The 26,640-nt window shown below is 40.1% G+C and overlaps 1 protein-coding gene across 1 annotated transcript in view; it reads left to right on the plus strand.

Moving 5' to 3' along the window:
• Positions 1–26,266, plus strand: part of LOC136875570 (probable cytochrome P450 6a13) — a 62,737-nt gene extending 36,471 nt beyond the window's left edge. Inside the window, exon 5 of the mRNA XM_067149119.2 lies at positions 25,947–26,266. Within this exon, the coding sequence (XP_067005220.2) occupies positions 25,947–26,113 (167 nt within the window). The 3' untranslated portion in view covers positions 26,114–26,266. The remainder of the gene's footprint in view (positions 1–25,946) is intronic.
• The last annotated feature ends 374 nt before the right edge of the window (positions 26,267–26,640 follow it).

Consider the following 26,640-nt stretch of genomic DNA (forward strand, 5'->3'; position numbering starts at 1 on the left):
TCCGACAAAAGAGTAGCGTTACAAAAATGTTGCAATGTTTGGGTTGGGAAGAATTGAGAGAAAGAAGAAGAGCTGCTCGACTAAGTGGTATGTTCCGAGCTGTCAGCGGAGAGATGGCGTGGAATGACATTAGTAGACGAATAGGTTCGAATGGCGTCTATAAAAGTAGGAAAGATCACGATATGAAGATAAAGTTGGAATTCAAGAGGACAAACTGGGGCAAATATTCATTTATAGGAAGGGGAGTTAGGGATTGGAATAACTTACCAAGGGAGATGTTCAATAAATTTCTAATTTCTTTGAAATCGTTTAGGGAAAGGCTAGGAAAGCAACAGATAGGGAATCTGCCACCTGGGCGACTGCCCTAAATGCAGATCAGTATTGGTTAACTGATTGTTTGATTGATTGATTGATTGATTGATTGATTGATTGATTGATTGATTGATTGATTGATTGATTGATTGATTGATTGATTGATTGATTGATTGATTGATTGATTGATTGATTGATTGATTGATTGATTGATTGATTGATTGATTGATTGATTGATTGATTGATTGATTGATTGATTGATTGATTGATTGATTGATTGATTGATTGATTGATTGATTGATTGAACCCATAGTTCTACCATGATAGATATTGCAGATAAATATTGCAGCTACAAATAACTATTGGTGCAGCCATATTCTGTATTGCGAGATTATCCCACCGTTCATAGCCATGAGCAGTTACCGTGGGACCGTACTCACTGTGGCAAGCGAGCCACCCGCTCGCAAAATGTCGAAATACCTCGGCTAAATTCGAGTACTAACTAATTAACGATCTGTAATAAACCTTCACAACGAGAGATTTTGGTAACATAGTTAATCTACTAAATTAAGATAGAATCCACAGGGTGGAAATGAATGTAATTAAGCCTGGAAAAAGGTCGGCTTCTGTATCGGCAGTTTAGTAGTACGTGTCGAAGTGAAACCCTCAAAAAGCCCCGCGTTGTCGCCTGCATGAAATTAATTAATTACGTCCGTTGCAAGTGTGGGGAAAATATGAAAACACCACCATTGTGAATTGGAATTTTTGTTGAATTTTTGGAGTGAATTTCAGGAAGATTGGTCCAGTGGTTATGAAATTATAGGATTGCACCACAAAACTTCATGACTTGGGTAGCGTCATCTCAGACCTAATAAATAGACCCCCCCCCCCCCACGTGAAGATTCACACACTCTCTTTGAAGGTTCGGTCGAAGGAACCCGCGCTGCGTGTCTCCGAGAAGAAGTTCGGTAATTGTTTCCTCAGAATAACTTGTGATATATACTCATGTAGTTGGTTCGAGTTAGAATATTTAGTGGAATTGATACAAAATTCCTGAACTTCCGCCTACGAAAACCGTAAGGGCATAGACATTTTTCACTAAAATACGTATCTGGCTTTCATTTTTACTATTGTGTGTTGTAAATCAACGAAGGGAGTTAGGAGACTAGCCAGAGACTGGTTCTAGTCTCATATCTCTTGAACACCCGGACTAACTGGGGTGTGAGAAAAGTAGCTCTTGCAAACAGTTCGTTGTTCTCCGGTAGACGGAAAATACGTTCGCGTGATAACGAGCGAGAATAGTGCGTCATTTGTGTTTTAAAATTAATAGCGGTTGTAAAATCTGTGTAACTGTAAGTAACGTATAAGAAGATAATGTATTCTCCAGTCATGTGTGGCTGAATCTGAGACAAGCCAGCTAAAATGTAGCAAGGACTCCAGGATGACTTCATTAACATGTCTGTCTACTTTGTATTAATATTGTAGTTAGATTGACCGAGCTTGATAGTTGTAGTCGCTTGAGTGCGGCCAGTATCCAGTAATTGGCAGATAGTGGGTTCGAACCCCACTCTCGGCAGCCCTGAAGATGGTTTTCCGTGGTTTCCCATTTTCACACCAGGCCACCTCCTTCGCATTCCTAGGCCTTTCCTCTCCCATCGTCACCAAAAGATCTATCTGTGTCGGTGCGACGTAAAGCAAATAGCAAATAGCAAAAAAAAGAAGAAAAAAAAAGTAGTTCGATTGTAATTTCCTGTCCCACTAAATTGACCAATGCGTGTGTCGAAGAAGTATTTCAAAATGTTCAGGCGAAGTGTCTATTGTTCTTGTCGGCGTGCAAAATTCTTGAATGCTTTTAAAATCACGCTAAGAAGCGATCAAATGCGAAGTTTAAATATCGTGCTAAAATCAATGAAATAATGTTCAGGCTGATAAAAGTTATGAATATGATAGCGATAATATAGTCGCGGTGAACATGATAAATTTAAATATCATATGAGTTCAGATAATAATAATAATAATAATAATAATAATAATAATAATAATAATAATAATAATAATAATAATAATTACATCGGGATAAATTTTTATATGTTAAAACATGTATTTAACAGTAATGTCGAGTGAGATTTGCGATTTTCCGAAATCTAGTGAAGTCTGATAAAGTTAACATTTATTTTTGGGAAGCTTAAATTTTGTGACGCTGTGTATTGGTGATACAGAAAATCACGGTATGATATATTTTGTTCTTGAGGTCGGAAAGGTGTAATGAAGTAAATAAAAAGATTCTTATAACGTTGTTTATCATGGGAATATGTGTACTTGAAATGTTTTGGTCAGGAAGAAATGGACTGTGTTGGAAATGAAACGTTGAAGGCAGAGGAAGCCTGTATTTTATGGGCGTTGCCGTGATGATAGGCTATGTTTGTTAATGGAGAGAATTTGATACAGGCTGTATGTTAAAAATTTTATATTTATGATACATGCTGTATACGATGTCGTGTTAGCAATTCGCAACAGCTGACTGATTTAATAGTGGTCATAATCTAGGTGAGCGCGTTGTAACGCGAGAATCTCCCATGATAACCAATTTCTCTAGAAGATTGTAGCTCTTGGCGGTTAAGTCCAAACGACGATTCTATGTAAAACCAGCGTAGTGCATTTTATGATAATTGACCTCACGAACAAAGTGCATTCTGAAACACGGTCGAGGTCTGATTTAATTACTGTAAACAAATTCCATTCTGTATATTTTTACGAGACGAAATTATCATTTAATTGGAAACATTGTCGGATAGAATATTGGACGTTATTAGTGTGATCGTCTGGCTTTTGTAGTTCGATAGAAAGTTGCTTCACTGGATAATTCATGGATAGACATATTTGGAACGTACAGGATGGTAGGCCGTTTGGAATTCTCATGCTTGAGAAACACTGTGGGTTTCGTGATGGTGGTGATTAGGGTTTTGGCAATATTTACGTAAAGTTAGATGAGTGTTGAATTTATACTTTATTTTCCAAACTTCACTGCGTGTGTTGAGATTGTGTTTGAGTCATAGATTAAAGTAGCCGCGCGTTGTTAATTTCAATTTCACGTTTTTATTGGAAGGAATGTACATAGTTATATTTCCAGACTTGAGTTCATTCTGTGGCAAGCTTCATTTCATTGTGTTAGAGTTTCAACAAGGTTTAAAATATCAGTGATTGTGCTTGAAGTTTCGATTTCGTCTGACATTGTGGAGGCAGTGTAGATATCCCGGTTTTTGCTCAACGATAGGTTTAGCATGTTGCGCGTATCATATCGTCGCTTTACCGGTAAAAGGTTGTATCCCACAAAGCTCATCCTATCAATTATTCTCCTTAAGACTGGTCACGCCTCCCAGCCACGTATGGATACGCAGTCCATCAGAACAATGTCCGTTGTGTTCGTTTTCCTATGCCGACGATTAAACGAAAATGAACCTTACATGCATTATGCACCAGGAGTGCGTAAATACATAATGCAAACGTACATTCCTACAGTACTGTACAGTAAGGATCATTTTCCTTTACCCATGGGCATAGGAAAGTGAACACAACGAAATTTGTTCTGATGGACTGCATATCCATACGTGGCTGGGAGGCGTGACCAGTCTTAAGGAGAATACTTGATAGGAATAGATTTGTGGAATACAACCTTTTACCGGTGAAGCGACGATATGAATATATGGATGAGTAGAATCCTAGTTTTCTCTCAACGATAGGTTTAGGATGTTGCGCGTATCATATGAATATACGGTTGAGTAGACGTCCCAGTTTCCGCTCAACGATAGATTTGGGATGCTGCGTGTGTTATAAAATTTATTGTGAGGATGTGTAGACACTGTAGGCTCGACGACAGGATTAGGGTGTCGTTTGTATATAGTCAAGTCTTAGGTTAGGTGTTTTGCGAATTGACTTGAACGATGTTAGTGTCTGCAGGAGTGAATGCAAATGCGAAGAGTGTTAGCAAAGTATTACTGAGGCCATATTTCGGCATAATCCTTACTAGCCAGAAGGTGTTTCCATAATAGCATGGAATCAATAGTGGCATAAATGTGAGGGTTGTTCAGCGTGGATACTTAGCTAATGGAGATTTATTATGATTATTGCTGTTAGCCACACACGTTCAGATTCAATGAACTTTAGTTTCTTATTATATTTCTCGACTTAATACTTAATCGTTCAGATGTCCGATATCCATTGATAGTGCCATGTGTTAACACTTAGCTGATTTACGTAGTACTTGCATTACGAATGCGGCTTCGATTCGTCAGCTGTTAAGGCAATTTATTTTCAATTTTCGTTCTTTCAATTTATATTAGGTAAGACATTGGTCTAATAATTACGTTTAGTTTGGTTTTGTGGGACAAACATAGGTAGACAGATTTGTTATGGTGGTCGTAGATTGAAAATGGAAATATTTACTTTGATTTATTTTGTCGTGTGGACTTGTATATTTATTAAACTTAACCGTTTACAACCTGAAAGTTGGTTCTATAAGAATAAGTGACTTATCACTTTACTTTAACTTCAGTTTTTGGCATTTCTTCTAAATTACGCAAATTTCTGAGATAGGAAAAGGCATTTTGACTCAGAGAGATACCAGATTTATGCCAATGTTGTAATGGTGAATGTTGGTATTTACAGAAAAGCACCTATATATGTTCCGGGGATTTATAAAGCTACCTCCACCTTTTTGTTCTGGCCGCCAAGGCCACTGTATCTAGTCCGTTTAATTGGATTCACTCACCGAAGTATAAGGCCTATTATTTTTATTAGTGTTAGTATTATTTCTATCAAACTATTTTATTGTATAGAGTTAGCTCAGAACTTCAATTAGATTTAACAACTCTTTTTATTCTGTTCCGTTTGAGAGGTTGTAATCTACTTACAAATGATATTAATAATTTATTCCTGTAAAATTTTATACAGCCCGATACAGATAATTTTCCTTTAATACTTCTAACATTTTCCATGTCATGCCCGAGTTAACTCGGATATCAACATGTCTCCTGCTGTCCCAAATATGAGTTAACTCGGATTTCAAGCAATGAGCTCTTCTGCACTTATGACTTCAGTTTACGCTGTACTTCTGTTAAGGGCAATTCGTAAATCGCCTTACCATATTTTGGCGATAATTGTGCGCCTTGTGTTTTTCCTTCACGGCTGTCTTCCGAGATGGGTGCTCAGGAGTGTAAAGAAACCATGAGCCAAGGTTATATTTTAGAAATTTTACAGAATTATGATAAGCCTATGTGTAAGATGCAGAGGTTTGTTCCAACAAGCAGTTTGGTTACGGTTTCGTACCGATTCATGGACTGATGAAAGCGCATGCGCGAGCTATGTACTCGCTGGGAACTGTCGCTAAACAGTAGCCTCTTGGAGCGGTTCGTGAACGATGAAGGTAAATTACAAATCGCATGCGTTCAGATTACGCGGGAGGTTCATGGTCAGCACGTTTGAGGATAAATAAACAGTTCTTTTTCTGCTCTGTTTGTTAATGCTCCTTGAACATTGCATTATCATAGCAAGGCACTGTTTCTTCTATAGATAGAGAGAGAGAGAGAGAAAGAAAGGGAATGTTGGTTACTAAATTATTTATTTCACTACTTGTAACTTATATCATTTAAACATAATTGCAAACAAGTTAAAAGTAATAACTTGCCTAAATAATGGTCATTTTTTTTGCTTTTGGTATATTGTAATGTACCTCCAAATCATCTTCACTGGAGTCGGAGTCGACAAAATTTTAAGAATATCCTTCATTATCGTCATCTATCATTCTTATTATTATCGAATGTCTGTCACTTTGCTAGTGTGTAGTCATATATAACTTTTTAATTGTATAATAACAACATACTTGTGTTTAGTTGTGATAGTATGAGTACTGTGTCGTTTGCTCCCGTCGTATAATGATGACCGATCAGCTGTTCACACCTATGGACCACAGTGCACAGCTCACAGTAAGTTTGGTGTACTGCGCATATCACAGTTCTTGTTCTGGACCAGGAACTGCTTTGTCAGTCAGCAAACTGGTTCATGAACGTTCCACAGTCTGTTGGAACAACCGACTCCAGACCGCGTTTGAGTTTCAAGATTGTTGGAACGCTCCTTCCTTACCGCGTACGCGTCAAACAGTTTGAAAACTATGCCTGTTTGTGTTGGAACAAACTGCAACCCCACAAGGACAGAGACACAACAATGAAAACACATAAATGGGAATATGAACACAAAACCCAAATTACTCACCTTGAGGGCAATAGCATCAAATATAACGCGTGGAGGACACAAACATAAAGGATAAAGAGGACTGGATACTTAACATCAATGCATGAGAGTTTGCCAGGTCAATATCGCTAACTACTAAATGAGAAGCGAGATTAAAAGTTAAATTCATTAATTTACTTGTAAAATAAAGCTTTAAATTTCCTTATATGTATATGTACAATTAAATATCGTAAATATCTTTAAAACCAACAACTCAAAGAAAATTAAACTGAAAATTAAATATTTGGAAAATTTATAATCTCATATCTTTAAATTAACTAATAAATAATATTTAATTAAAATATTGAAAAGGTTGCAACCCATTTAATTATTTCAATTACTTTAAACATAAGGAAAATTCATAAATTAATACCACTAAATAGATTATCATATTACTTAAAAATAATACCCACTTGATATATAATATAGGCTACAGGCCCGCAACTACAAAAACTGTTTAAAATTGAAATTTGATATACATTCCTATAATAATAACAATGATCAACACACAAGGACACACGCACCATAACAAAAAGTGGCTTCAACCCCGAATAAAATTTACACAATAAGCTTGAATGAGAAAAACAAATAACAGAATACTTTCTCAAGTAAGTTAAATATCACAAGGGGAAAATAATATAAACGTTCCACAATTAATAACAGAACACGGCCGCACACAACTGGAGCAAGTCGTTACCGACGCCAAGCTATCATTCCTTAAAAGTAACCAAAGCCACCAAATCAAATAATATATGACGCAATAAATAACAAAGGCAAAGACCGCAAACAATGGGGAGTATGTGACAAGAGAACATTAACAGAATGCATATATAAAATTTAAAGTCGACAAGCAAATTTCAAGTCTTCACAGACTCGACTATATAGAGAAAAAAATAATAAAAATTATTATTATTACTATCATGGATGACAGTACGAAATTTAATTTACATTTCATCAAACAGTTCGCCAAAAGCTTAGTTAATTTCTAACAGAGGGGGGCTTTGGATGAGGCCAGATGCATGCACGAGGTATCATATAATTCAGACCCCAGAAAAACGCAAATAACGATTCCATAACAAAATATCGGGCAACACACCAGTGGCAGTTTCTGGTATAGCGCAATGGAGCAATGAACCTCCAGTTTATATCAAATTTTATTCAACTACTTAATATTCATAACTCCCTTGTCAATCTCGAAGCTCTTGCTTAGTCCATCTATCCGTAATATACTCGTACTAGCTTTCAATTCATGTGAACTGCGCACGTTCCGTGGCTGGATACTAGTCCGGAATGAACCCCCTTGGAAGGAAATCTCTCCGTCCGTACCTGGACGAAGGGAGTGGCGAGGTGCGGGGGGAGATTGGTCGGCACGTAGACAAGACCAGGATATCGCAGAAACAGATATCCTTGGTTTACGCATGCGCAATATGCCACTCTCTCTAGTCGTGTTGTCGGGGGGTGTTGGGGCAAGATCTGTCTAGAATGACCTTGTGTTGGGGTAAGTATGTGCCTGCCATCTGTTGCCCTTACAGGAATTCAACTACGTAGCAGAAAATAGTGCACATAATTAGCGCTAGTGTTGAAGAGCATCATTACTGCCAGCAGTCACATTAAACTGCCAAATTCCAATTGATGTCTTTTCCCAAATACATCAATATTTACTAAACATTCGTTCATTTGCCTTCTTTGGAATAATTACTTTTTTTTTTGAGAAAATTAACTTAAAAATCACCGAGGCAAAGAGTAGCGGGAATGTAATACCAAAGAAAACGCTAATTGCCTAGCCACAGGAGTTCTTAAAATTAAGTTACCAACATTGCGAACATACATCCCTAAAGTTTACTCTCTTTTTCAAGTGTGATGCTACTGTTTACAACAGTTTGCAATAGTTATTATAATTCGTAATAGTATTGTACGCTGTGCAAGCGTGTGAGTGTTTTTCTGCACTGTTATGCCGTTCAGAAACTGAATTTTTAGGACATGACAATATTTTCTCCGTGTGTGTACTTTTGTGCACTGTAGTTGCGTCCATAATTTTTGTTCCCGGGAAAGGTAAGGGGCTACACAATGAGTTTGAACAGTGATATGATACTTAAGAAGACAAACTTTTCTTCTCTCTCTCTACCTCTCTCTCTCTCTTGAGCGTAAACTTAAGATTAAGATTAAGGATGCCGAACGCCCAATGTCTGATCTTGATATAACGAGGCATCCTAAAAGTAAAAGTAATGAAATCGTGCGTAAATTCAGAATGGATTTATACCGTATAAAAGAATCGAGTGGATCTGTGGATGCGAAATTACTAACATGTTGACTTGTTTTCCTTTTTTATGATTCATGAGTGTTGAAAGCGAAGGGACTTGGACCAAAGTCGGAGTGGTAGATATAGGATATTTGTCCAAAAAATAATAAAGAAACACAGAAGTCCTAAATCTCGTATGCTTGCTCAGTTACAATTCGATCTCCTGGGAAGACACGATAACCGTCAGTAATTTGACTTGCTTACAGGCAGTCTGTGGAAAGAGACAACGACCAAGTACGGAAAATTCGTTATGTGCTGTGTAAAGTTCTGTGGCGCGTTTGAGATGGCACTGCGTGGGCATGACGAAACAAGTGAATAATCGAATCCTGGCATATTTCGAGGCCCCGTCAATTTTAGTTCTGAAATTGGCGTTGCATTAGAGACCAGCTGTCCAAAGCTACTGTTTTCAAAGGCACCTCGAAAGACATTTAGAATGATTTGCTTTCGCGCATGTATGAAATCTGTCGTGAGAAAAAAAAATCACCACAGCGCACTTCATTTCGGTAATCGCAGATGAGACCACCGATATATCAACTACAGCACAATGTGTTATCATTCTTCCCAACGGTAAGCTAGTTGAAAGATTCTGGGGTTTCCTCTACCTTCTAGTCATGATGCTAAGACAATAGCAGAGTGTTTAAAATTTTCTTTGAGCTAAGTTGTGGATAATAGAGATAAGTTGATTTCACAAGGTTACGATGGAGCAAATGTAACGAGTGGTCACCATTCAGGGCGGAAGTTCTCATCAGGGAAGATTTTAGGCATGCACATTATGTGCACCGTTATGTCCATTCTCTTAACTTAGTCATGGCACAGGTGACAGGGGGGAGGTCAGATATTGAGGGAGGGATTTTTCCTTCTGTTGAACCCCCAGTGACGAAAGTCACGCGCCGCCACTGCAACACACGGAATAACAGTACAGTTAGAAAGCAAATACAAAGAACGAAGAAAATTAGAAAGGAAAATACAGACCAAAATTTAATAATAATATTAATAATAATGATAACGATAATAATAATAATCCCGAAGAATGAGTTGAGAATAGTAGTACGAACGATAAGATAATAAGTTTAAACAAATAGAACAGTATACAACCTCAGAGACGCATAACCAGCGATTCCAAATTTCCTCACAATTAAATTACCATTAGATTTAGAGATGTTAGTCCATAATCAAAACCTTTACAAGAAAATTTGATTTGCCTAAGTAAACACAGTTCAATTAAATAAACAAACGTTGTCGATTTGATCCATAAATGTGTAGGCCAAATTCACGGTAAGGTCTCTTACTTCAAATAATCCACGGCTTTATAAGATCTGCCGAAATAATAATGATTTTCCAGTACTTACAGATTTGTGTACAATATCCAGTTTCAGAACTTACATCACCATTATAAGCTAGCCGTAAAGATTAACATTCACACAATGTTTTCTTCCTACGCTAATAAAATGAAACTAGGTTGAAGTACACGTACGAAAATAAAGACAAGGCATAGCCTTAGATTTCTTACATTTATCCAGGAGGGTCACACTCCATTTACAACACTCTCCGCGTATGCCAAATGTCTTCTTAAGGACACGGGTGAACACAGCAATCTTGGACGCTGGGAGTTTGGCAACCGGCTCCTTGCTCCTGGTGAAGCCGGAAGTGACAGAGCTCGCAGCGCAAAGAGCAGAAGTACGCGATGCACAAGCGTGATACTTATCGATCCACAAATCGAGCGAAACAGGAAGAACCAGCAATGAAGTAATAACTGGAGATAGAGATTTAAATGAAATTTGCATAGTAGACTTCACAAACTGACGAGCGTTCCAAACAATGGGAGATAATAGTAGATAACATTTCAATACAATACAATACGGCAGATATGCCCAAATAAATACGTTACTGATATTTTTCACGTTACACATACCTAAGCTGGACATTCATCATGCCATTTCCATGTAGCAGTGGGTCGAACCAATTCATTCGTGTGAACTATTTCACTCATTCACACTCTTTACTGTGTGTTCCGAGGTATCTGTGGAACAGCAGAGGTGAAAGAAGGTGCGGGGGTGAACAGGTCTCAGGCTACGAAATTAAAATTAATTTAAAATTTAACAAGGTTATATTTTCTTTTCAAAATCAAGAAATAACAAGCATGGCAGGTACAGAGTAGCAAGGCAACAAAAGTACAATTACAGTATTTACAGGATTTGGGCTTCGAGCCCCGAACTCACAATTCTTGGGCAATTAGCCCAACTTTACTCCAAAATAAGTTTTAACAGAGGGGCAGAAAACCCCATTCATGCCCAGGAGCACTCGCTCCAAATTACACAGTAAAGCCTCCTCGAGGCATACAACAACTCAATTTTCGAGAAAGAGCAACTCGCTCTCAAAATTTAAGCCTATCAAAGGCCACACCAAACTCCACATTCAAGTTGTCCTCTAAGGATATAAACACAGGGGTAAAATACCCAACCTACTGAGGCCTATTAAGTGAGAAAAGGTTAATTACATGGCCTCTAAAATACCAATTTGAGAGGAGGCGATCTGCACTCCTAATACATTTTGTTTAAAACCTAATCTGGCTCTAGGCCGCTAATGCAATGGCTAATCCCATACTAAAGAGGTGACTTTATAAAGAAACAATTTACATTACGTTAAGGAAGAATCGGTTGTGAAAAATAAGTTCACCTCAAAATAATATGAGTGGGAGCTCGAGAGGGTTAAGCACTCTCTATCCCAATATGTAGCTTTAAAAGAGAATAGATGCTAAGAGTCTTTACATTTTAGGGAAAAGTTACATGGTGGAAAAGCTTCGGACCCGCCCCGAGAGTTCAACTGCTGAGCTAGCAAGAAAAGAAGTTATTAAACGGCCATTACCTTATGGATGAACTGCTGCCCGAAGAAAAAGGCGCTTCCCGCCCCCTGCTATGTACTTTACACACCAAAAGATGTTACTGGAGTGGCGCAGAGACCCGAAAATCAGCAGTTTATATACTCTCGTGGAAAGTTCGAGGCGTTTCAGGAATGAAAACACCCGCCCACAATCATTTTATTGGATAACCAAGAAAACCCCTACACAATATGAAGAAGAAACACATAATTGGTGGAAAATTAACTCAAGAAATTCGGGATTGGCTAAATTCAAAACAAGGGGAAGGAAAGAGTTAATATTGCCAACTTAAACAATGACTGAAAGAAATTTAACAAGGAACAAACTTATGAATTCAAAACTTCTCCAAAAACATAGTTCTTTCAATTCGCACTAGGGTGCACCATTGTAGTTCTTCAGTAGTGTCCTCTAGAAGAGATTGTTCACACTTCTTACTACAGGAAAAACAAAAATACGTCGAAAACGACCCAGTTCAGAAACTTCAAAATTTCCAAGTAGTGACATCTTCTGAGAAACTTGAAATTTAATACCGTAGATAAAGTTCAGACTTCCTCCAGCAGAGGAGTTTCAACTGGCGCAAGGTTTGAATTAGTGGCGCGGAGGTGTACCGCCCGGTACAGACCTCCCCCCCCAAAAGTCCCTCCAGGGGTGACACATGAAATTGTTTGAAAACAAGGTCCAAGTTATGATGTTGCTATGGAGATAAATTGCAGAAGCATTTTAAAAAAATTCTGAATTTGGGTTTGATCCAGTTTCAAAATTCTTTATAGTTATTGCTGATGTAATGTCTTTATGTTTGTAGAAGTTGAATTCAGGAGGAAAAACTTTAAATTCTTGAAGGAGAAGAAAATTTTTTAAGTCCACCAGATATTGCATTAAAATCCAAAAGGGTAATAATTGTTGAACAGGAATGTCCATATAGCTGGATATGTACTTTAAACGTTGATCAGTTTGACGGCCAGACCAGCCGCCGCTGCTTGAGTTCAGAGAAGGCCGCTCGGACCCCTCAAGTACCCTGAGATACCGCTCGCCCGCACTATGAGAGGAGTAGTGGAGTTGAAGCACGCCGCGCCCGCGGCGAACATGCAGGTCGCGGGCCAGTTGCAGGTTGTGCGCCGCACATCAGACTTGGCCGGGAGGAGGACTCCGGCTCGCCGTACACTGGTTGGCCTCACTGGAGGAGGGCGGGCCCATACCCTGCCTCAGTAGCGGTACGGCGCCGCACTGCTGCGGGGGCACTGAAACATTAAAGCTCGGCGGCAGAATTTTGTTGGACCATTATCATTTTTGAGGGCACAGGCTTGTGGAGAGGTTGAGGGGCCAGCGGCGTGAAGATATTCATGGCAAGTATAAGCCACTGAGTGTTATGATAGCAGGAGACGGGAGCGTGGTAATGGCCGTGGCAAGGACAGGATGGCAGTTTAACTGTGCGGGGAAGGTTTACAATAAATAATTACACACAAAGGAAACAGCTTCCAAGAGCAGAAGGACTTAAAAGTGAAACCCCTCAAAAAAAATATAACCTGCATATTTCCTTCAAAATTATATGAAGCAAGTTAACACAGAAATTACACCGGTTTCACCTGTGACAGGTGAACCCTAAATATCCTCTCGGTGGCTGGATTGCTTAACAATAAGGTACCGGGAGTAAGGAAATCGAGAATGATACACGGCCCATGAAATCTGGGGGCAAGCTTGCCCGCGGGAACAAAATTCTTGACCATCACCTGGTCACCTACCTTCAAATGGGTGGGTCTCCGTCCACGATCATATCTTTCCCTAACCTTTTCATGAGACACCTTAAGATTGGCTTTAGCCTTCTTCCAAAGATCTTTAATGTTATCCGGATCTATTGTCTCAGGTAGAATGTCACTCAGAGACCAGAGGTTAGAGAGCGGCGTGTTGGGAACGAACTTGAACATCAGCGAAGCTGGAGTAAACTTGTGAGATTCATGAACCGCCGAATTCAGCAAAAGCTAACCAATGCAGGGACGTGTCCCACCTAGAATGATCTTCATGATGATAGGCAATAAGTGCGGACCTGAGATTACGATTAACCCGTTCAGCCAGAGATGGTTGAGGGTAATAAGCAGAAGTTGTCACATGAGAGATGGACAGGTCGAAGCAGAATTTACGAAATAAATTAGATGTGAAAGCCTTAGCATTATCAGATACAATATATTGACACGGACCAAAAGAAGCAAAGATAGAATTTAGACAAGTAATGGTGGACTGAGCGGTAGCCAGCTTAGTCGGAAATAACCAGGAAAATCTTGTAAAACCATCTACACATACAAAGATGAACTTGTTGGCATTTCCCTTTGACTGGGGGAAGGGTCCTACATAATCAATATACAGGCGTTCCATGGGGCGCGACGCTTGATGAGAAGACAACAGGCCTACCTTAGTGGACATGGTTGGTTTACTAAGCAAACAGGATTTACAAGCCTTAACTAGTTCACGGATTTCACCGTCCATACCCTTCCAGATGAACCATTCACGAATCTTTTCGCGAGTTTTAAAGATTCCAAGATGCCCCCCTAATGGGGTCTCATGATAGTACTTGAAGATCATAGGTACAAGAACAGCTGGAACGACAACTTTCATCATCTTGTCATGCCTCGATGGGCAACATAAAACACCATTCCTCAGTACATAAGGGACGACATGTTCCCCAGAAGAAAGGGTTTCCATTATCGAAGCCAGCGTCGGATCTTCACGTTGGTATTTCTCGATATCCCTAAAGAGCATGGGAGCATCTGTTAAGATGGCATTAACATCAAATAGTATGGACTCGGGAGGTGATGAACTGTCGACCGGTTCATGGGTCTCAACGTCGTTGGAAAACATACGGCTGAGTCCATCAGCAACAACATTTTCGGTACCTCTGATATGCCTGACATCGAATTGGAAGGCAGAAATACGGATGGCCCAACGGGCTATACGACCAGTACGACGCGGCCTACCTAAGACCCAGCTTAAGGCTTGTTTATCTGTCTCCAGGTCGAATTTGACATGTTCCAGATAGAGACGGAACTTTTCTAGGGCAAATAAGACTGCCAAATCTTCGAGCTCATAGATGGAATACTTGGCTTCTTGAGCCGATAGAGTCCTAGATGCATAGGCAATGGGTCGCCTCCCTAGTTCAGTCTCTTGAAGAAGGACTGCAGCTACCGCCGAAGACGACGCGTCGGTTTGGACGATGAATTTCTTTGAGAAATCAGGCATAGCAAGGACAGTGGCATTACAGAGAGCTAATTTAAGATCTTCAAAAGCGGCTTGTTGAGAAGGTCCCCACTCAAATTTGATGCCTTTCCTACGAAGAAGGTTCAAGGGCGCCGCTCTATTAGCGAAGTTAGGAATAAACTTCCTGAAGAAATTCACCATTCCAATGAACCTGGCGATACCTTTGATGTCCTTAGGAGGTTTAAAATCACGGATGGCCTGTGTTCTAGAATGATCGACTGCAACACCATCAGGTGAGACAATATGCCCTAGGAATGACATAGAGGGCTTAGCAAAGGCAACCTTGGACAACTTAACAGTTAACCCAGCCTTACGAAGGCGATTGAGAACTTCTCGCAGATGATCTAGATGTTCTTCAAAGGTCTCCGAAAATACGACGACATCATCCAGGTGGTGATACAAGTACTCAAATTTGATGTCGGAGAAGACCCTATCTAGCAGTCTAGTGAGTACAGCTGCTCCCGTGGGGAGCCCGAAAGGCACGCGGTTGTATTCGTACAAATTCCAATCCGTGGCAAATGCTGTAAGGTGTTTAGACTCTTCCGCTAGGGGAATTTGATTATAGGCCTGATTCAGGTCCAAGATAGTAAAAAACTTGGCCTTACGAAACCATGAAAAACAAGAATGAAGGTCAGGAAGGGGCACAGAATGCAACACCACCTTCCGATTGAGAGCCCTATAATCAATGGCAGGCCTGAAACCACCTTGGGGTTTCGGGACTAGAAAAATAGGCGAAGAATACGCCGACTTAGAGGGCCTAATAATACCATCCTTCAACATCTGATCGATGATTTCTTTCAGAGCCTTCCTTTTAGGTGGAGATAGCCTATATGGGGGAAAACGGACAGGAATGGAATCCGTGACCTCAATTTTGTATTCAATAAGGTCAGTAACACCAAGAGTATCAGAGAACACCTCTGGAAACGACTGACACAGCTTACGAATACTATCAGCCTGCTCCTCAGGTAGATGTCTAAGGTCTAACAACATCTCATCCTGGGTAGGCGAAATAGATGAACATGATGCAGAATTACATTTCAATAATGGAATTTTACAATTAGACGCAAATTTGAAAGTGCACGACCTACTCCGAAGATCGAGCACAAGACCAGTGTGAGAAATGAAGTCAGCTCCCAATATAATGGGGCAAGACAAGTGCTTGGCCACAAACAATTTAATTTTCCATGTAAATTTAAAAATGCGGATTTTGACATTTACAGAACCTAGAATTTCTAATGGAGATGAATTAGCCGAAACATATTGAACAGGAGATGAGCCATAGTCAGATAGTTTACAAACAGATTTCAATTTTGAATACCATTCAGCCGAAATAATAGAACAAACGCTGCCTGAATCTAATAGAGCAGTTATAGGCTCATTATTTAACTCAATTTTGAGAAAAGGCACCGGTGCTGGGGTATCCGCCGCAATCCTCAGACATTCTTTGGGGCATTCAACAGATGAATTTGAGGACTGAATTTTCCCTGAATTTACGACCTGTTTACCAGGGGCTGAGCCTCGGGAAGAGGGACTAATCGACTCAGCCGAAGCCACTAGTCATTTTTTATTATTGGCATTGGTGGAATTTGCACCAGAAGTTGAGCAGGAGGGGGTGCTATTCGAATTTGGGCAATTCTTGGCGATATGTGAGAAAGCCCCACATTTAAAACAGCCTGGTGATGAACCAGCTCCATTATTTGCCCTACTAGATTTGATCAATGGACACTTATTGCGAAGATGGTCAGGTGACCCGCAAGCATAGCATTTACGAGGTGTAACAGGTCGGCGAGGTGGAGGCCGAGGATTACCAAAAGAAGGAGGAGGTTCTTTCGCGACACGCAAGGAATCGGCGTACCTAACTCCTTCCGCTGAGACAGCCAATGCTTCAAGTTCAGAGAAAGTTTGCGGGCACGCCGCGAAACACAAATATGACCTATAGGATGGTGAGATACCTTCCACAATAGCTTGTACGATCTGATCCTCCGGGAAGTGAAGAGCAAACACCCTCGTATAAAACTTAATATCTTGGATGAAATCTGCCAAGTTTTCATCCAACCGTTGTACACGATAATAGTACTTCTGAATAAGGGAGGACCTTGCCCTAGCCGGGATGAAGTTAGCTAACAAGTGGGCGTGGAAGTCCTCAATAGATGATTGCTCGGCAATGGCTCTTACTATTTTGTCTGAGAGAATACCAATTGCATAGGGATAGATGATTTGCAAAATCTGACATGGAGAAAGAGAAAAAACAAGAGCATGGTCCTGGAACTCAACTAAAAACCTTAAAAATGAAATTACTTCACTAGTGGTATTAACAGAAAACTTAGAGATACCTCTGAGCAGCATTGCTAATGGATGAGGCAAGCTGCTGAACCCAGGTGACATAGTAGGTAAAGGTTTAAGTGGCAAAGACTTTAATTCAGAACGTACATTATTCAACGAGGTTCGGTGTTCAGACTCGTTGTCCAATGGGGCAGAGGTTGTTTGAGCTGCAACGGTTTTCCTACTGACGTCTCCCTTAGGAGGCTCTTCCTCGCTACCTACATTCACCGTGACGGGTTGATCAGTTTTGGGAGGAACTTCCCCAGTTAATAATTGGGTAACTTTACTGGACAATTCAGAAAGATTTTCGAGAACCATACTAACTTCCTTCCTCTGAACGTCATTCAACTTCAGAGACAACAGATCGTTAACTCTATTTGAAAAATGAAATAGCCTGGCTTGCACACGCTTAATTTGATTAGGAGAAGGATCATTTTCTTCAAAAAACTAACTACAGATGCTAGCTCAGTAGTATTGTCAGTGATCGTGGAAAGAGAGTCGTCAATTTCTTTCTCTCCCAACGTGGGGATGGAAATGGGCAAATCAAGGGACTCTCTAAGCTTATTTGTGTCTACCGCAACCGTGCCTCCAGATTGCACATTTCTAATAGTTAACTCATAGATCAACTCCCCCTTGCGCAAATAGTTAAGATGGTGAACATCGCGAGGGCCGGGCATGATGACAGAACAATTTTGAAAAAAGGAAAAAGTAAAAATTCCAGCAAGTGAGAAAATAGTTAGAGTTGTAATCAAAGCAATGTTTAGCCGTCAAAAGGGGCTAAATTGAGACCCATTCAACCACGCTCTGCTACCACTTGTTCCGAGGTATCTGTGGAACAGCAGAGGTGAAAGAAGGTGCGGGGGTGAACAGGTCTCAGGCTACGAAATTAAAATTAATTTAAAATTTAACAAGGTTATATTTTCTTTTCAAAATCAAGAAATAACAAGCATGGCAGGTACAGAGTAGCAAGGCAACAAAAGTACAATTACAGTATTTACAGGATTTGGGCTTCGAGCCCCGAACTCACAATTCTTGGGCAATTAGCCCAACTTTACTCCAAAATAAGTTTTAACAGAGGGGCAGAAATCCCCATTCATGCCCAGGAGCACTCGCTCCAAATTACACAGTAAAGCCTCCTCGAGGCATACAACAACTCAGTTTTCGAGAAAGAGCAACTCGCTCTCAAAATTTAAGCCTATCAAAGGCCACACCAAACTCCACATTCAAGTTGTCCTCTAAGGACATAAACACAGGGGTAAAATACCCAACCGACTGAGGCCTATTAAGTGAGAAAAGGTTAATTACATGGCCTCTAAAATACCAATTTGAGAGGAGGCGATCTGCACTCCTAATACATTTTGTTTGAAACCTAATCTGGCTCTAGGCCGTTAATGCAAGGGCTAATCCCATACTAAAGAGGTGACTTTATAAAGAAACAATTTACATTACGTTAAGGAAGAATCGGTTGTGAAAAATAAGTTCACCTCAAAATAATATGAGTGGGAGCTCGAGAGGGTTAAGCACTCTCTATCCCAATATGTAGCTTTAAAAGAGAATAGATGCTAAGAGTCTTTACATTTTAGGGAAAAGTTACATGGTGGAAAAGCTTCGGACCCGCCCCGAGAGTTCAACTGCTGAGCTAGCAAGAAAAGAAGTTATTAAACGGCCATTACCTTATGGATGAACTGCTGCCCGAAGAAAAAGGCGCTTCCCGCCCCCTGCTATGTACTTTACACACCAAAAGATGTTACTGGAGTGGCGCAGAGACCCGAAAATCAGCAGTTTATATACTCTCGTGGAAAGTTCGAGGCGTTTCAGGAATGAAAACACCCGCCCACAATCATTTTATTGGATAACCAAGAAAACCCCTACACAATATGAAGAAGAAACACATAATTGGTGGAAAATTAACTCAAGAAATTCGGGATTGGCTAAATTCAAAACAAGGGGAAGGAAAGAGTTAATATTGCCAACTTAAACAATGACTGAAAGAAATTTAACAAGGAACAAACTTATGAATTCAAAACTTCTCCAAAAACATAGTTCTTTCACTTCGCACTAGGGTGCACCATTGTAGTTCTTCAGTAGTGTCCTCTAGAAGAGAATGTTCACACTTCTTACTACAGGAAAAACAAAAATACGTCGAAAACGACCCAGTTCAGAAACTTCAAAATTTCCAAGTAGTGACATCTTGTGAGAAACTTGAAATTTAATACCGTAGATAAAGTTCAGACTTCCTCCAGCAGAGGAGTTTCAGCTGGCGCAAGGTTTGAATTAGCGGCGCGGAGGTGTACCGCCCGGTACACTGTGAATCGTTCAAATGAAGTAGTTCGTTCACGAAGTATTAAAGCGTGACGAAGCTGCTAACTACGTCATTCAGCAGCGACTTTATTCGCAGCGTCTCACTCACTCAATAATGCTTCATGTTGCTTAATAATATCACCAACAGAGGGCAGAGCTATGACATTATGGACATCCGATGGCCAACCCGCTTACAGCATCTAGAGCAGAGATGCTCACGCTGGGCATTTCGTCCGGCGGGCGCCCAGCACTGTAAGAGTGCGGCCTGGCAGGCGATGAGCGTAGCGAATGCTATTCAACCACAGTGACGTTGTGGCGGCTACGTCACAGGCCGTGAAGGTTGGGCGAAGTTTTCCTTGTCTCACTCAATCACTTCGGCGATATCCGAATTTGAAATGGAGGCAGAATTTAATGGTAGAACCAGGGCAGAAATCCACGCCATTTTAAATTTACGTTGTGAGAAGTAAGTTATTTACGTTTCTTGCAATTTATGTATTTTGACCGGATATAATAAAGAGTTAGACCTACGATATCAAATATTTTTATAATGTACGCAGTGAATTACAATTTGCAGTAATACATTTTAAAAGGTGCTTTAAAAATATTTCTAATATAATACGGAGTTAAGGCGGATAAGCTGTGGAATGCGATTGTTGGGGTTTAAGTTATAAATTCACGAACAATCCAGTCATGCTTACCGCAAATAACATCAGTTAGGTTATTTATTTGAAGGCATACTGTATATTTATCGGTATTTACATTGTTGTTGTACTTTAGTCTTGCATAGTAAGTATCTATGTCCTCACTCGTGATGAAACTCCCTCTCCCCAATGAGCGGCTAGCTATTAAAATTGTACATCTGTTAAATTTTGAATGTTATTTTCAGAAATTCAGTGAACACAGAAAGTCGCACAGCACTAGAAAACTGTGCTATATCAAGCAGTTTTAGCTTAATGAATAAGAGTAATTTTCCTTGTGTTTAAAATGGAAATACTGTCATGTCTATCCAGGGAATTGCAAATCGTAGCTTATACGCTTAAACCATGTACCTTTGTAGATTGTACCAAAAACATTTAACGTGTCAGTTTTCTTTGAATGAATAAATATAAGAAAATATGACTGTTTATATCGAAAGCAGTATAAATCAATCCGGAATATCTTGAAGAGGTCATACTTTTTTGTTTTTTTGCGATTATAGAGCTTTGTTTAAAATACTGCATTTCGCTGAGTAGTCGAGGTGAGCTTCTTGATCACGAGTGAACGTCAATGCTCCCTCCCTTCTCTGCAAAACGTGTTCACTCTCTCGCTTCACTGTGACGTATGCTTGTCACGCAAGCTGCCCGCATTTACGTCACGCCTGCCCGGACGCACTGGGCTAGCCTCAATGGGCGCCCAGCTGAGCACCTCTGATCTAGATGATGGACACGATGGTTGATAGGGACAATGTATACGAGATTAAATCAGTTCTTTGTAACAAACTGGCACAGAACAAACTATGCTTTCCATAGCTTATTGTAAAGAACGATGGGAAATATGATTTAGTTGGATGTTATATATTTAACTGTTCACACTCTCACCTTACGAAAAAAAAAGCTAGAAAATTAATTGTACTTAAAACATCATTAGGTAACCTAACCAGTTTTTTGGAGTATAATACTGTATAATGAGATTATTTGATATTTACATTACTAATACATCCTTTGGCTCCGGGAATGAACCTGGGGGGAGTCCATGTGACTCCGGACAAAAGGGAGTGAAATGCGTCGTTGCCGGCCATCTGCAACATAACATATTGGATTCAGCAAGAGAATCCAACTAGCCTCTTTCACTCCAACTCCAGCACGTAACCTGCACGAGGTGTCCCTGCTAAACTGAGCAACCCAGTGGAGGTTGGGTAACCAATCCCAGCGGAAACTGGGTCAGTGAACCGATCAGTGCTGGGGTCTTCAGGGCTTACAACCCTGATAGTTAAAAACTTGTTACCTTCGGGTGACCTAACCTAATCACTTGTGTGATAGACTGTATCAAACATGAAGTACAAACTTAATGAACATAATACCTCAGGTGGTAGACAATCCACAAGTAGGTCATCGGATTCTGGGGGACCTACACCTTCATGTGACCCAGTCGGATCTAAACGAAACTTGAAACGAAATATTACGTATCTAGCCACAATCAATATAAACTCCTTGATCAAGACCGGAAAGCTTAAGCATACACTTGATGTACTGAACGACAAGAACATCAGTATAGCAGCTCTCCAAGAGACTAGGTTTCCGGACGAAGAAGCCATAGAGTCTCAAGGATATAGAATATATAAAGGGAAACCTGGTAATAGAGTAATGGAAAATGTACCATTCCTTGGGACTGGTTTCGCAGTACACCATCTACTGGTTAAAAGCATACTTGACTTTTCATCACCAAACGATAGAACATCGGTGCTTTCCTTCAGATGCCAGAATAGGGGATACTCAATGATTAACTTCCACGCTCCTACCAATGACTCTAACAGGAAAAACCCAGAAATGACAAACCAGTACTGGGATGCCCTTGAAGAAACCCTTGATAAAGTACCAAATCATCATACGACTATATTGTTAGGAGATTTCAATGCCCAGATCGGTAGAGAACAGAAATACCGGAAGATTGTCGGAAGATATCCTGCCCATAAGAGAACCAACAAAAATGGGGAACGCTTAATCAGTGTCTGCACCAAGTATGGATTACTTTTGATGTCTACAGCTTTCAAACACCTTCCCAGAAAGGCAATGACATGGCGATGCCCAAATAGCATGATGGGTGAATTCCAAATTGACCACGTAGCAATAGACAAGCTGCACCACAGGGATATTATGAATGTCAAAGTGATACGAGGAGCCAACATTGACTCTGATCACTACCTGTCTCTGGTTAAAACGAACCTGAAACCACTAATAAAGACCACGGGTATGTTAGCAAAAAACACGAAGATCCCTAGGTTTGATATCACCAAACTCAAAGAAGACAGCACTAGTTACCAAGAGAGGCTGATTCATAATACCAACAGGATTAACACATCTACAAAATGGGATCAACTTAGGGATGCCATAACAGTAGCGGCTCAGGAAACAATCCCCAATAGACCTAAAGGGAACAAGCATCCGTGGTGGTCCAGCGAATGTGATAAAGCTATAGAAGCTAGGCGGCTAGCGTGGATCAAATGGAATGTACATAAGAACGAAGCTAATTTACAAGCCTTCATTGCACAGAGGAAAACTACGTCGAGCATCATAAGAGGGGCCAAGAGGAAGCACAACCAGGAACTGATTAAGCAAGCAGAGGAGGATTTTGTAAGGAACAACTCTAGAGATCTATACAAGGGCCTCAAGCAACAAACAACCCAATTCGCTTCCCCTGCTTTACATCTCCAGAGACCAGATGGATCGCTGTGTCTTAATGACAGCGATTGTACCAAGACCCTAGCTAACTACTTCAAAGGACTCTTAAATGCAGAAGAACCTATTGAACGTCTCCAAGTTACAGAACCAACTAACCCCAATACTGAGTTTATCCCTCCTCCAACGTATGAAGAAGTCAGAGATGTAATTAAATTACTCAAGAACAATAAAGCTTCTGGAGAAGACGGGATAGTAGCAGAAATGCTAAAACATGCCGGAGAACACACCTTCAGGAGCATACATAAAGTAATTCTGGACATATGGACTAGTGAGAGGCTCCCAGATGATTGGACGTCAGCCATTATCCATCCAATCCACAAGAAGGGAAGCAAAACAGATCCCAGTAACTACAGAGGAATATCACTCCTTGCTGTTACCTATAAGATATTTTCCAAGATTCTGGAACGCCATGTCACAAGACAGTTGGATAAAGAGTTAGGAGAATATCAAGCAGGGTTCAGAGCATCGAGGTCCTGTACCGAGCAGATACAAAATCTGAAGACCATCCTTCAATACAGCAAATCAAGAGCTCGACAATGGGTAGCTATATTTGTCGACTTCCAGAAAGCATACGACTCAGTAGATAGAATTACTCTTTACAATACATTAAGAGAACTAGGACTTAACGACAAGATCAACAGGCTGGTGCAAGCAACCTTGCACAATACCACAGCCAGAGTAAAGTTTAGAGGACAACTCTCGGAGAGTTTCGCCATTAAAACAGGGGTGAGACAAGGAGATGGCATCTCATGTATATTATTTAACTGCGTTCTGGAAAAGATAATTAGAGAGTGGATGAGATTCCTTCCAGAGAACACTGGATTACGGATGGGGATTAAAGCAGACAACCTGAGGATACCATGCCTAGCCTTTGCAGACGATCTGACTTTATTGGCAAATGACATACAGGAGGCTACTACTCAGCTCCAAACACTGCACTCAATAGCGGCTAAAACGGGTCTTTTGATCAACATAGGAAAGACCGAGTTTGTTACTAACATCAAAGATGCCCCTGGAAAGATGAGAGTCAGTGATAATATCTACATCAAGAGAGTCAAAAGTGTAAAGTACCTTGGGGAATGGTTCTCAGAGGACCTCAGCGAAACAATGGCTCTTGAACACAGGAGACTCAAACTAGATAAGGCTTACCATGCCTGTAGAAAGCTGTATGCTTCAAAAAATCTGTCGATGAATGTCAAACTAAGACACTACAATGCAGTAATCAGACCGTCAGTCCTCTATGCAGCAGAGTGTCTATATTTAACTAAGAAGACCCCACTAAGAGCCCTCGAGGTACAAGAAAGAAAGTTCCTGAGACGGATAGTGGGACCAAGAATTTTACCAGATGGAAGCCGATGGTATCAACCAAATCGTGAGCTATATAAACACCAAGAAAATCTCATAGATGCCATCAGAAGAAGGCGACTGGCTTTTTACGGACACCTATCCAGAATGGACTCAAATAGATTATCTCATAGGATCTTCAAGGCTGCTAACAAGGGCAAAGCTACTGGGTTCGTGTGGATGAAGCAAGTGGAGAAGGACCTTTCGGAACTCCACATAAATCAAAACGACATAGCTGATCGGAGTAACTATCATTCAACTCTTAAAACTAAATCCTTTGTAACATCCCTCACAGAAGTTACCCACAGACCAAAAGACGAGACCAGGAAATGGTCTGAGGAACGTAAGATTGAATTTAGCCGGAAAATGAAGGACTACTGGGCCATCAGGAAAGCTCGAGGTACCAACAAGAAAACAGCTGCCAAACCAGCCGCTAAGAACACCAATTGTGGCAAACAACGACGATGACTTCAAGAAACAGCTAAAACACAAGCACCGTGGTCCATAGATGGCCCTAACGAATTAAAAAAAAATACATCCTTTGTATCTTATGTATACATTTCTTAGTTAAATATTAGCCACAACGCTGTTACATGGTTTTACACCGTCAATTATTATTAATATTATAAACAGAGAAGCTTGTCTCATATAAAGCCTTGCTTGTTGTTTTAAGGGAACGAACATCGAAGGTCGTCGGCCCTGTTTCATATAAAGAAGGAAATATTTTAAGAACGCAATTGACAGCTAGGATAGCCTGGGAGTGAAGGAATGGTGAGTGACCCCGATAGTGGGAGGGGAAAGAAAAAGAGTGAGCGAGCAAGGGACGAATCGAATGAGCTGTGAATGTTATGAAGTGCGAGAACTGTGAAGTGTTTGAACTACCAGTTCATTGAAATTGAGTGGTTAGTTCACATTTCATAGGAATGAAGCGTTCATTTTGAACGACTCATTCACGAGCTACCCATCATTATTGTCAAGTTTTGGTAAAAGAGACAAGATAAAACTATTGCTATATTGTCGTTCCATGAATGTTCAGTAGCTGTGTAAATACAAGATATTTTAAGCCTATTTTAACCATTGCCGAATCATATATAAAAATCTGGTATGGTGCATGCATAAGGCTGAAAAGGAAATGGGGATGAACGGGTTAAAAATTCGTCTTAAAATCGTCTTATTTGATGTCTAGAGCTGCAGATTTTCTCAAGTCAAGAGTGATGTACCATCAGCATAATGCAATAATAATAAACTATTCATAAGCTGTAGAGGTATCGTTATCATAGTAATGATAACTAGAGTGCAGAGAATGGATCCTTCTGGGACTCTGTTCTCCACTAGTGATTAAAATGATTGGATCTCAAAGTATTCTGCAAATAATCTCTGTTAATTACTTCCTGCTGTTCAAATAATTTTGACGTAACTGAACACAAACTCTTAATGTATGAAAGTGTTTGCTAAATCTCCTTGGATCTTGGTTAATATTTGTTTTGTTTTTTTTTTCAAAATTTCCCATTCCCATTTTCAGGTATGCGATTTGGACTCCTGCAAGCTAAACTGGGAATGGCAACTCTGCTAAGGGATTTCCAGTTTTCACCAAGCAAGCGCACAGCAATACCAATACGGTTTCAACCTACGTCTTTGGTCACGGCTTCGGCGGACGGCATCCATCTCAAGATCAGTCGAAGAGAATGATTAGATGATTGATAAATCATGAACGTATTTCTTCAAGTGAATGATAAACACACGTAAATGACAGCAGAACATGACACACCATCTTATGATGTTTTATACTTGATTGTTATTCTGTAATTAGGCCTATATGCATAATACACTTTTATCATAAAATTCCTGAACTGTACAAACTCTTGTTTTAGAGGCACTGTATGTAATTGCCTTGGTCTGAGACCAAGAGAGGATTGTTCTACTTTCTTAAAACAATAGTCAGTTATATTTTTATAATTAATATTAAATAATACGATTCTGTTAATTTGTGCAGGTACATTGAGTGTAGGCAGTTTCGTGTGAGTTCGTGAGAAATGCTGACTTGTATCAGAGTTGTAACCTGTACTAATATCCTAAAGAGAGGAAGTTTTTCTTACTTTTGTATACTTTAGTTCATTCAGACTTCTGTTTATGAACGAATGAATACTGATCTTCATTTAGGGCAGTCGCCCAGGTGGCAGATTCCCTATCTGTTGCTTTTCTAGCCTTTTCCTAAA

Source organism: Anabrus simplex, chromosome 1, assembly GCF_040414725.1.
Source record: "Anabrus simplex isolate iqAnaSimp1 chromosome 1, ASM4041472v1, whole genome shotgun sequence".
NCBI classification, from domain to species: Eukaryota; Metazoa; Arthropoda; class Insecta; order Orthoptera; family Tettigoniidae; genus Anabrus; species Anabrus simplex.